The sequence below is a fragment of the Monopterus albus genome, unplaced genomic scaffold, assembly GCF_001952655.1.
Source record: "Monopterus albus unplaced genomic scaffold, M_albus_1.0 scaffold242.1, whole genome shotgun sequence".
Lineage (NCBI taxonomy): Eukaryota > Metazoa > Chordata > Actinopteri > Synbranchiformes > Synbranchidae > Monopterus > Monopterus albus.
The window spans coordinates 299423-312362 of NW_018128122.1; the positions used below are offsets into that span (position 1 = coordinate 299423).

Genomic DNA, 12940 nt, shown 5'->3' on the forward strand with positions numbered 1-12940 from the left:
TCTGCAGGTGACCATTGCCAGTACAGATGGGAATCACAGCAAACCTTTGCAACAGTTTGAAAAAAAAATAACATTACCCTCATTGTATATAGAAAGCCAAAGTCTGCACTGCCAAACTGCAGCACTAGCTCGTGAAGAAGTTTCTTGTGGTAATGTTTGTTTACACCGCAACAACAGTTGCTCCTGCCGATAACAGCTCACAAAAGGTACTGTAGGGACACAGCAAGTGACATTTCATATTTTGTGGTGAAAGACACAATGCCATTTAGAACGCTGGAAAAATAGTTTAAAAAGCTAATGAATGTGGTTAACTTGGGGCATTAGGTTTTTAACTTTATGCAGAATGCACCACTACTGACATGTACTGTAATCTAGCAGCAGTCGTACATAAACCTAATAAGCGTAAATGTAAAACCATGTTGGCTGCAGAGTCTCAAGTTACTGATTTAAAAGTAAATTATGTTAGAACATTATAAACCTTGTGATGTATGTAGGATTCAATCCTAAACTGAATATGCATCCTGAAAACTAAATTACAAAGGTACCCTGTGGAGTCATTCTTGTAAGCAATGTTCATATTCAGTGGTGTTCTCTATAACACATTGTGTGTGTACTTGAGGTCTAACAAACATGTTGAATGTGTTTCTGTTCTTGTTAGCAGTATTAAATGTGATAATATATTTGACTGTATAACCCAGCCCTAATATTAAGTGTATACTGTAAATTCCTCACAATTGAAACTGAAAACATCAAGCCAGAGTAACAGTGCCACATTCTTAACCAATTAATCATTAACATCCCTGCTTTTACCTTGTCCTACTGTTTGTGTTCTTATTTTAGGCCACAGTTTGAATAGAGAAGAACATGACTAATGTGCACACAGACGGTCCCATTTGCCTCAGGGCAGACCCTGGTTATCTTTGACTTTCCGACACACTGTTTATATTTTACCTGTCATGCAGAAACCTGCCATTATGACAGTTTTACCTGCAAGCCCTTGAGTGCAGATTGTGTAATTTGTGCAGGCAGCAGTTCGCATCCTCTCCATTACATGCTGTGCCTCTTGACCACTGTACCCCACAAGTGGCCATTATATATGCTGTGTGCATAAGACTCCATCTCACTAGCCTCCAATTACAAGTGAAGAAAATGCCTATATATAATTTTTATAGAAATCACTTATACAATCAGCGAATATTTCTTGGTCTGAGCTCTGATTAAGCCTTTTAATTCATTGTAATCTATGCTATACTCTGGAGCTTTCTTAACCGATGGAACCCTAATAACCATTTTGAAAACAGTACAAAACCTGACCAGTTTAAATGCGCTCTAACAGCAGCGCTGCTGGATCAGTGTTCAGTGGATCGATGCTCATTGGAGACATTTATTTATGAGCTTAAGAACTTTCTGCAAGGATTTAAATATGCTTGATTTTAATTCGAACTTGTTGATTAAATGATTAAGCATGGGGTTTTAATATATTGGGGAACAAGTCAGTAGCTTTACTGTAGTTAGACCCCAGTCTTTTTGACACGTTGGATTCAATATTGCATGCACAAAGAACAGCTTTTGACAATTTCCCACACACTCTTTAACTCGGTTTCTCCAAGGTTTCAACCCGCAATCTGCGTCAGTGTTTTGTGATACATAAACAGATACAGTTGAAAAGGACTTGAGTTGCTTTTATGCTTGTAGCAAATGAACTTTTTCCCTCTTAAACAGTGGTTACATAAATGTCTGACTGGAATTCGATTAGTGTAATTATAGAAAAGGAAATGAGTCTTAGCCCTCATAGAAGACATTCAGCTGTGTGCCAGAACTCTCATACAAGTGTTTGATGGCAATATTATTTATTGGCAAAGAAGGTCGGTAATGGTGTCCAGAGACCAAATCGAACAGGTAATAACTCGTTTGAATGTTGGCACCAAACTGAGCTCAGGTTCAATATACTGTATATTCAGTATGAACAACCCGATAAATGCAGCTTGATCTGACACAATGACTGAGAGATATCAACTGGGCTAAGCAAATCATGTCCACAAGAGTAAATGATTCATTCAAATGGATTTTTCAATAATATTATTGCTCTATCATGAGTTAATTAAAATAAAGATTGTGTCATTAGTTTACAGATAATGATAAGTGTAATGAAGACAGGATCATTAGTTGATAAATGACCTAATTCTCTCCTTTTTAGTCAGTCTGAGTGCAGCAGAGTTTGCGTGTCATGTCTACTGAGAGAGGTTCATGCTCCTGAATTATCAGAATCAGGCTCTGCTTTATTCGCTAGGTGTTTTGGACACACGAAGAATTTGACTCCGGTACTTTGGCTTATCAGGTTTTTTGGCTCTATTAAAAGTTTGTTTTCAGTAGTTATTGTGTAAATGAGGCCCTTTTTCAGTTGCAGTCGGTTCGGAAACACACAATAATCTTCCTCTTAACATTTTCAGTTACTGTTTATATGAGCATAGCAATTGCCTGTTATAGAATTAGAAAATCCTGTTTGATGGTGTTTGATCCTCTTGTTAGCATTTGGCTCTGGTTCATATGACAGTGATGCACAATGTTGTCAGACTTAATAACCAGACCTTTAAGTTATGATAATGGTAGACACAGTCATCATGTGGAAAAGCTGTGAGAAGAGTGTTAATGGTGTTAATGGTGAGGCAGAAACCTCAGTGTCATTGACCTTTGACATCACTTTGTCCAGATCACTGTACAGTAAATGCTGCTGAAGCCATCACCTCTGCAGGTAGCTGTATTAGATTGAGAGCTATTTTTCAAATTTACTGTGTTTTCTAAATAATAATTTTAAATGAAGCTGTGTTACACTGAGTTCTGTCTCATGCAATGAACTGTGAAGTAACAAAATGTTTCAAGAACAGGATTTTCTGATGGTCTGAGAGGTGGTTATTGGTTTTGAATGTAGTGTATACTCATGTTGTTAAATTTGTCAGGTCATTTTTTACAGGCATGTTAGGGTCTTTTCTGACATCTAATTGTTACAAAAAATATTCTGTATATTTGGACGTTTTTAAAAAAGTAATAATGCCACAATGATTTTTGTAAATTATTTCTCTATTTACAGAGCAATGTAATCATAGATGTAAAATTTCCTTGTTTAGTGTATATATATATATATAGCATTCATATTTTCATGAAAACTGAGGAAAGGCTTTTGTGAACTCTGCCATTGCGCTACAGGGCCTCAAGCTATTTAGATCTAAAGACTTTATCCCCTTAAGTTCCATTGTTTTATTGAGGTACTTTGAAAAAAGAATCTCATCTACATACGAAATCATCCCCTCTTTCTCATTTCCTGCCCATATTCAAGACAAAATATCAGGAAATTGCTCCTGAAAAAGATTTGGAGGAAATTGATTTGCCTGAATGGGAGAAGGAATGACTTTGGGCTATGTTATCTTTTGTGTGTTGTGCTGGAAGGTACTTGATTTAAAACCCTCATTCGATTTCACTTGCTATATAATTTTCATGTCCAAAGAGTATAGAAATTATAAGGTCAGCAGCAGACAAATATCTGCAGTTACCCTAGCAAACCCACTAGAAACACCACAGCTGTGTGGCTTTCCTCTCTCAAAGGTGTTGTCAGAGGTAACACTTCATTTCAACAAGGTCTCATTTCTTGCACGCTTTAAAAAAAAAAGGTTCTTCTATGCTTACATGACTCTGTGAGCTGTAATTGCTTTATAATAGATTGCCACTCCCCAAAGTCCCTGCTCTTAACAGCAACAACTTTTAATAGGAAATGACTCACCGCACCCTGATGTCCTCAGTGTGGCAGCCATTTTTATTTTGTTACTTTACAAGTATTGTAGCTCAGCAGCTTCCCTCTTGATTTGCAAAGATAAATTTACCTAATGAACAGACTATTCAACACTGTCCACTGCTGAAATATATAGTACATTATCTTAAGACAATAATGCAATTACAGTGAACCTATCTTGGCGCCTTTGCCTCCCAATGGGCTTTGCTCCTCTAATGTGGCGTCAAAGGTGATGTATGTGATGAACCTATATCTGCTGCCCCAGAAAACGACCACTAGGAGTTCACAAGAAGCAACGCCCTAATAAAAACAGTAGGGGATGTCGAGCTTGGACCTGTGCTTTGTCTTCAGCCCTGCCTCTTTATCTCACATTTATACCTTCTCCCTCTTTCTCTTTGTCTCCTACAGTCTACCAACAAGCCAAGCCAATTCCATTTATCTCTGGAGAAATCATTTCTATATTACAGAAAACTTTATCCCCTTAAGTTCCATTGTTTTATTGAGGTACTTTGAAAAAAGAATCTCATCTACATACGAAATCATCCCCTCTTTCTCATTTCCTGCCCATATTCAAGACAAAATATCAGGAAATTGCTCCTGAAAAAGATTTGGAGGAAATTGATTTGCCTGAATGGGAGAAGGAATGACTTTGGGCTATGTTATCTTTTGTGTGTTGTGCTGGAAGGTACTTGATTTAAAACCCTCATTCGATTTCACTTGCTATATAATTTTCATGTCCAAAGAGTATAGAAATTATAAGGTCAGCAGCAGACAAATATCTGCAGTTACCCTAGCAAACCCACTAGAAACACCACAGCTGTGTGGCTTTCCTCTCTCAAAGGTGTTGTCAGAGGTAACACTTCATTTCAACAAGGTCTCATTTCTTGCACGCTTTAAAAAAAAAAGGTTCTTCTATGCTTACATGACTCTGTGAGCTGTAATTGCTTTATAATAGATTGCCACTCCCCAAAGTCCCTGCTCTTAACAGCAACAACTTTTAATAGGAAATGACTCACCGCACCCTGATGTCCTCAGTGTGGCAGCCATTTTTATTTTGTTACTTTACAAGTATTGTAGCTCAGCAGCTTCCCTCTTGATTTGCAAAGATAAATTTACCTAATGAACAGACTATTCAACACTGTCCACTGCTGAAATATATAGTACATTATCTTAAGACAATAATGCAATTACAGTGAACCTATCTTGGCGCCTTTGCCTCCCAATGGGCTTTGCTCCTCTAATGTGGCGTCAAAGGTGATGTATGTGATGAACCTATATCTGCTGCCCCAGAAAACGACCACTAGGAGTTCACAAGAAGCAACGCCCTAATAAAAACAGTAGGGGATGTCGAGCTTGGACCTGTGCTTTGTCTTCAGCCCTGCCTCTTTATCTCACATTTATACCTTCTCCCTCTTTCTCTTTGTCTCCTACAGTCTACCAACAAGCCAAGCCAATTCCATTTATCTCTGGAGAAATCATTTCTATATTACAGAAAACAGTTGTCCCAGACAAAAACTAGACTAGAAAACACAGCTATATAGGTATTTGGATTGGGCAATCTAACCTGAGCAGTAGGGTTGTGCATAGAGGCAGGAATTGAAAAAATAAAACAGAAACCGTTCTTGAAGTACCCATGGAGTGCCAAAGTAAAATAGACTTGAGCTAACTGCTAACTGAAATAAGAAATGGTTTCTGTTGAACCTCTTCAGCACATAAATCAGCGTTTGGGTTTATGCCCAGTTCATGGAAACGTTTTGAGTACGTTTTTTTTTAATAGAATTTTTGGTAGGCTTCTTGCAGGAGACATCCACCGCTGTAAAGTAGGTGATGCATTAAACACACGGAGCAGCACACCCACTGCTTTGTTTGGAAGAAACAGGAGAACAATTGGGTAGATACAGTAGGAGCACTGACTGCTGCTGGTGAGCACTGACTCCTAAATGGACAAGAAAATGTGCAACCCATGCAGAACTTCAGACTCTATCAATAGTAAAACGACAAGCACAGCGTTTTGGTATTAGCAGTACTCTCTGTAACATCTCATGTATCCCTTTAGCCTTTTTGTTGTTCAAAGAGAGAATCTGGGGGAGGTGGGCTCTGTGTTATTTACTGTACTGTAGGATGAATTATGGGGGAACTGCATCATTGACATTAATGACCCATCTGGCTTTTTGCTTGGCGGTGTTGGAGCTGACTACTAATACTGTAGGAAGCATGATGCTGTGGTGGTGTGATATGTCTGTGTGAGTGGGTCATTCTGTTTTGCAGTCATTGAAGTAAGTAAGTGGATAAAACATACTACCAACATGCTGGCAACCCTGACTTTATTGTTTTTTACAGTGTATGTCTAGGTTAGAAGTGATCATATTGTTAAGATAATCTTGCCTTTATTCTAATTTAGGCAAAACTACCACATGTATTTATGTTTTAATTTCAAAGTATTGAATGCACACTTAGAGAAGCTGGCTTGTGGCCACAGTTACCGCACCCCTGACTTGTGAAATCTGGGCTGGGGAAGTGGATTATCTCAATAACAACAACAACAACAACTACTACTATAATGTGTTCCACTCCAGCTGGAGCTACTGGGTGAATATTTGTGAATGCAGCCATGGTGTCAGAGATAAAGAGCATTCCTGATCCAGAGAAGCGCATGCCCATAGTTAACTGGCACAGGCTCGGTTACTCCTGCCAAGTTTTTAAAAAGTGTCAAATGTCCAGATACATCTGTTGCAAGCCATATTAATCAAATATTCATGATGCACTTAGCTATGATATTATTGAAGCTGATCTTCTAATAGTCTTTAGCTCAAAAAGACATTTCACCTGTGTAACCTGTATGGTATTTGGAGATGAAATCCAGACACTGTTGGTGTTGACCCAATAACTGACCGTGACGCTTCAGCCTGGGTGGCTGCCACCCACATAGCAAACAACAAGCAGAATGCCAACAATGCATTCCTTAGCGGGCGTTCAGACTGAGTGTGGCAAAATGCAAATGCCTCTTGTCTCTTTACTGTTTTGGTCAGGGGGAGATGGGTTGCAGGGGTAGTGCTGTAGGCATGTGTGATACTGCCACATTGTGACGAGTCAACGTGAGTGGGTACAATCAAGTTTGAAGCCAAACCCATGGGAGTCTGTTGTGTTTTACCACCAGCTGTGTAGATAAAAAACACTATTTAACATCCAGTACCCCAACTAATGAAAACGCATGACATGCATTAACTGTGGCCCAGATATAGAGTGAATAGCAGTGAATGTTTATGGTAACAAGTAAAACAAAGTCTTCTTCCCGTGGGCGTTCACCTACCGATGGTCCCTCATACATGATTGATCAATGCAGAGCCTTGTTGGATGATGTCACCATCCAGTGCTGCAAAATTTGAACCAGATCCAACTTTTTGCCACACAGGGCTGCATTGTTTTGCAGGAGCCCCCTCCGGTGCTGGTGCCGGCGGCGGTGAACAGAGTCCCCCATAGAAATGAAGAGCACTACATTTCTTCACACCTTTGAAACTCAGTCTGAACGTGGCCTTACTATCCATCAATGAGGCTGCAAACATGTTTACAAGGAACAGCTGAAACACCACAGCAACTAGCCACAATAGCTATACAAATGTTGCTGCTGGTCACCTACCAGAGGAAAATGTAGCACCAAAGTTATGGACACTGGAGGAAAACGTAGAGGTAATGGAGAATATGAAAGGAACAAAAAAATATCTGCATCATTCGCCTTTGATATTTGCTTGATTTGAACCTGATGATCAGTAGCTCTGTATATTTTATAATCTACAGTAAACTATATACATAAACCTTCCTGATATGCAGCCATGTATGCAGAATATAAAGTATGTGGTGGTTGCAAAGTGCACTTTGAGGAGACAGAAATGATTCTCTTTGTGAGTTATGACTTATGCACATTAGCATGCCATGCAAACCTAGTTTATGAGCAGCATTCTAGTGTAATTGAATAAGGTTTTAATGCAGGATATGACCTTGGCAAGTATTACACATATGTGCTTTGGTACAGAAATAGTTGTCTTTGTTCATGGTTTTAGGGAAGGCAGCTCTGTGACAGCACAGATGGAGGATGGATATACAGGGTTTAACTCATGCCAAAAACAACAGTGTCAAAAATTATAAGCATAACTTTAACAGCAGCACTTTCATTACTCAGTTTATGTTTGCATGCATCATTTAGACTGAATGAGGACATAATGTTTTTTTAGCTGGTAGCAAAACATAATCCATGAGTGGACTAGGAGTTTGAATGGTGTGGGTAATAATGGTAAAACATATTTATAGGAGTCTGATTATGATGCCATCATCTTTTGACATGCTACCTGATCATCTGTCAGTCAGTTATATTTCCTTGCTTTTTCTGTTGTGGCCATCACAGCTTAAGTACTGGGCTATTTATGTTCATATGAAGCTGTTTGAAAGGAATACAGTGGAAAGAAGAGAGGTGATGTGTAGCTGGATGCATGTACACAAACCATTAAAGGAGCCTACTTGGGGTTAGTCAGTGCTAAGTGAAGACTTGAGAAAAACACCAGTTCAGATGCTTTCACCTTCTGCCACAAGTGTTAGCCTTGAATACATTAATTCGCAGCAAGTGGGGGTGAGGGTAGTTTAGTGTTTCAGGTGAGAGGAGCAGAAATACTGTAACACTTATCTAGATACATTTATGATGAACAAGAATGAGCCTGGGCATGCACAGACAGAACAGTGAGAATACAGTGTACAGTTCTTGTTACTTATGCCAGCCGGCTCACACAATTAGTCCCCCCCATCCTGTCTCATCTTGGTGTCAGTCAGTTCCTGAGAGCCAGTAACAGGCACCTTCCTCCTCTTTGAGTTGGCTGCACACTACTGTGCCGTCAGTGACCTGGCACGCAGACCATAAGAACGATACTGTGTGCCCCGACAGTGTGTAGGTGCAGGTCTGTTCATGAGTGTAGGCCTGGATGTGTATTCTATATGAATACATGTTCAGCCGTTTGTGTCAGTTTGTAGATGTTGGTCATCTTCATATGAGTGTGTGGTGTCTGCTCAGATCCTGTCATGTCAGTGAGGAGGTGGCACTGTTCTGTGCAATAAGAGCAGTCAGCCTGCAGGCAGGCCTGGCCATCTGGACGCATGATAAGGAGCCTAGCCCAGACATCAGTTGTTGTTGTTTTTTCCGAATTTCTCAGTGTTATCAAATTTCTGTCTCCTTCTGCTGTTTGTCTACATACAGTATCCATCCACGATGATGCACTGTATTAAAACAATGCCACTCTTTCTCTCTTTTTTTGTCCATCTTTCTGTCCTCCATAATTTCTCTCCCTCTCTCTCTGCATCTTTCTCCTCTCCTCTCCTCTCATCTCTTTCTCCCCTTTGCAGTTTGCTGTTTTGTGGTCCACAAGAGGTGCCATGAATTTGTCACGTTCTGCTGCCCAGGCGCTGATAAGGGGCCCGACACAGACGTAAGTAACCAGAGCCCAGCTGTTGCCTCTCACCTGTTTGTCAGTGAGGATGTGCCTTTCCTGCCATTGCTCTGTACATACACGATCTCATCAATATACTGCTACATTAACCAGGTCGGCCTCTTGCTGTAGAGCGGTGAAAACTGATGAAAAATATTTTTCATGACAACCAACAAGACTAAAACTAAACTATACATATGTTTTGCTGGTGGCTTCTGATCTGTCTCTCTGTCATCTGACGTCACATCTTCTTGGAAGAAATGGTTTTATGGACTAAATTGATATACAGTTCATTAAGAATTAGACAAGAAGATGCAAAAACAACAGCTGGACAAACTAGGAACACACAGGCAGGAGGCCGATATTTATAAAAAGATAATTTAACAACCATCTACTAGATGTTTGCTACACAAATATCACTCATGTTGACTAAAACTAACTATAGACTTGGATTAATATTGATATACATTTTAAAGACTAAGACAAAAATGAAACTCAGGAGTCAAAGTTAACACTATATGTATTCTTGTTGTGTTATGAAGTCTGTAGCAGAGCAAAACTGACTCTTGTGCTTCCTCTGGCAAGCATCACCTTCCATGCACCTGGAGCTGCAAAGTGCATATTACTGCAGTTTCCGTATGAACAGTGTGTAGATGGTTGAACTGATAAAATCGGCTTTAGGGTGATGGCAACATTCATAATATTGATCACAACAAATTGGCTCACACAAAAAAGTAACAATATAGTTTCCATTGTGGTGGCTTAGCATCTACGTTCCAGAGCTCTAATCTTTTACTTTGATCGTTTCTATTGAAAGAATCTCATTCAGATGTTAAATTCAGCTGATCCACGGTTGAGCCACAGCAACAGCAGGTAGCTATTTTGTTCCAGCTGAGTCACTGGGTGACACCTTAAAAAAGTCATATGAATATTCCCCTTACTGAGTCACTGTCCCTAACCCTCCAAGAAGAAGAGACTAATTTTTAGATCATCCTCTCCCTGTAAAAATACATCCTGCTATCAAAGTCAGTAGTTTTTTTCCTGCCAACTGAACATGGGTGTGACTTCCTAACACACTAGCAGTGACCTTTACCCACAGAAGGTTATGGAATTCACAGTATAATTCTAAATATTAATTCATTCAGACAAAACATATGAACTGAACCAACACCTGGTTGCCTGCAAAAGACAAAAAACTTGAAAAAAAAAGCCTGCAGATCGAATCAGACTACATTAACACTACATTAGAATTATTGAGCAAATGGATAACTGGATAATTTAATCAGCATGCTGAACTTAAAGAGGGGCTTTTGTGATTGTTTTCCATTGCACTGATGTGCATTAAAAAGGAGTTTTTTGTTAGACAGTTATTTCAGAAGCTTGATAAATACCAGCTTCATGTCAAACAGTGTCTCCTGTTTGCCTCTTCACTGGCTGCTAGTATCAAAAGTGTGCCACCAACCATTGCTGGCCTACTTGATAAGTATGAAACTCAATTTACATAGCTGCTTGCCTGCTGGGCACGCGTAGCCATTCAGCATTACAGCAGCACAGCCTGGCCTCTGTAACTGGAGATATGTCAGTGTGTCTTTCAAGATCATCAACCCAGACTCTTTAAATAGCGAGCACCACGGATGACACAGGAGCCGTAGAAGCAGATAATAGTCTGGGCCGGGGGATTCTTTATTCAAGCAGGCACTGGGGTTCAGAGTAGTGAAGGAACATCGGGTTCATAGTCAGCATGACAGCTGACTTGTAATGACCGCTGATGTATGTGTGACACAGTGACCACAGCTTCCTAGTTTTGAACTGCACAGAAAATGCCTTTGTTAATCAGTCCACTTGAAACCCCTCATTCATTCCTCTTTTTTCTTAAAACTGAATTATCAACAACAAAGTAACAGTTTCCTTTCTGGTCATACTCATTTCTAGGTTACTTATGAAAACTGTGTTTATGACAAGAGCAACTTAATCATAACGATTCAATCCAGCTAGAGCAGACTTCACACAGAGGACTAGAGTATTACATCATTCTCAGTTCTTTGTTCATGTACACACTCAGCATGATTTTAGGTCTATAATCCTACAAGTTCCTTGACCATGAAAATGCATTCGTATGTTAACCTTTATAATATCAAAATATTTGATGCTCTCATTTAATATACATATTTGTGCAGTTAGCAGTGCTGTTGCCAGGGGCAACCACACATATTACATAGCTTGCTGCCTCCCTGGCATGTAACCCAGGAAGGCAATAGCTCCCATGGCCAGCAAATATCCTGAAGATCTGCAGTATCTAGGCTACCTGCATTTTATGACTCATCTTTGTGTTTTATATATAAACTCCCCAACTGTAAGAAACCAAGCGTAAAAAAAAGATGCCAACAAGAGCCTCTAGATCTGTTCAGCAGCGATTTTGTCATGAGCAGCCAGCCTTGGTTTAGCAGAGCAAGATTACCATAAGCACATTGTTCCCCACAGCAAACACCTCAGGGTGTTGTTTCAAGGGCAGGGTAGGCTGCACATATGCAGATACTCACATGTAAGAATCGCTCTGGATAGCCAGTCTAGTAGTTTACCACAGAGCACAGTCACTGGTGCAGTCTGAGATTCAGGCTGAGGGTGCTGGCTTTGAGGAAAGAGCCAACCCTTGATTGATCTATTGGTTTCACAGGGACTGTGGGGTCACAGGCCTGCTGCTCGAAACACAGACATACTGATTGTCATGAGGAATATGATGTTATTGTTTAATTGTCATAGAGTTGAAATGGATGCATGTAAAACTGCAGCATTTTAATACAGCTGCTGTATATTTCAAAGTAGAGGGAGCATGTCAAGTTTATTTTGGAGGTATGTCCCTCTAAGTATCATAATGATGCATTTTCAAGGCAAACAGCATGTCAAAGTGTAATGAAGTATAAAATGAAATTTCAGAAAATGCTCAAATGTTTGTTACAACATGTTCTGAGATTTAAACATGGCATTTTTTGTTTCTTTAAACTTTTATTAAACAATCAGTGAATGAAATTGCATGTTAAATTATTTTAGTTTAACCCTAGGTGATCATTTGTAGCAGTCTGTACTATTATCACTTGTAAACACATTCCATGCTACTATTAATTAGTCTGATTTTAATTTAACAAAATGTTTTCATTTGACTGCCACCTTCATGTTTTTCCAGCAGCTCAAGTAAGTTCAGTGTTTTAAAGAACAAACACATCATTCCTGTCTGAGGGGCTCAGCAGATGAAATCGAGAGGTTTTATGTACTTGTGTTTGTGTGGGTGTGTGGCTGCTGCATCACAGATATCCATTTAACCAGTACAGCACCGGGGCAATGACCCGGAGCAGTGTGTAAGTCTTTTTGCACCGATTTCCAATTTAGTTACACACACACACTTTGTAACTAATGCACTATACTATTTTTTAAGGGGTACATGCAAAAAGGCTCCATAGAAATTCACCAAATTAATGAAAGCTCACTAGTTTGATTTGATTTGATTTGATTTATTCTTTCAAGCATGTAAAAACAGTTGATATGACAACACACATAATTTTACACATAATCCAATATCAATTTGCTTATACATGCTTGAATGGAGTAGGAAGAAGTCAGACTTATCCAGTCCTACCCCATAACATCATCTTACTGTCATTGGTTTGCAAGCAGTAAATGATTCACTTCTACC

General features: G+C 39.5%; 1 protein-coding gene across 1 annotated transcript in view; it reads left to right on the forward strand.

The window, feature by feature from the left end:
• Positions 1-12940, forward strand: part of LOC109971994 (protein kinase C alpha type-like) — a 130429-nt gene that overhangs the window by 43700 nt on the left and 73789 nt on the right. The window contains exon 3 of the mRNA XM_020620573.1: positions 9170-9252. Within this exon, the coding sequence (XP_020476229.1) occupies positions 9170-9252 (83 nt within the window). The remainder of the gene's footprint in view (positions 1-9169; positions 9253-12940) is intronic.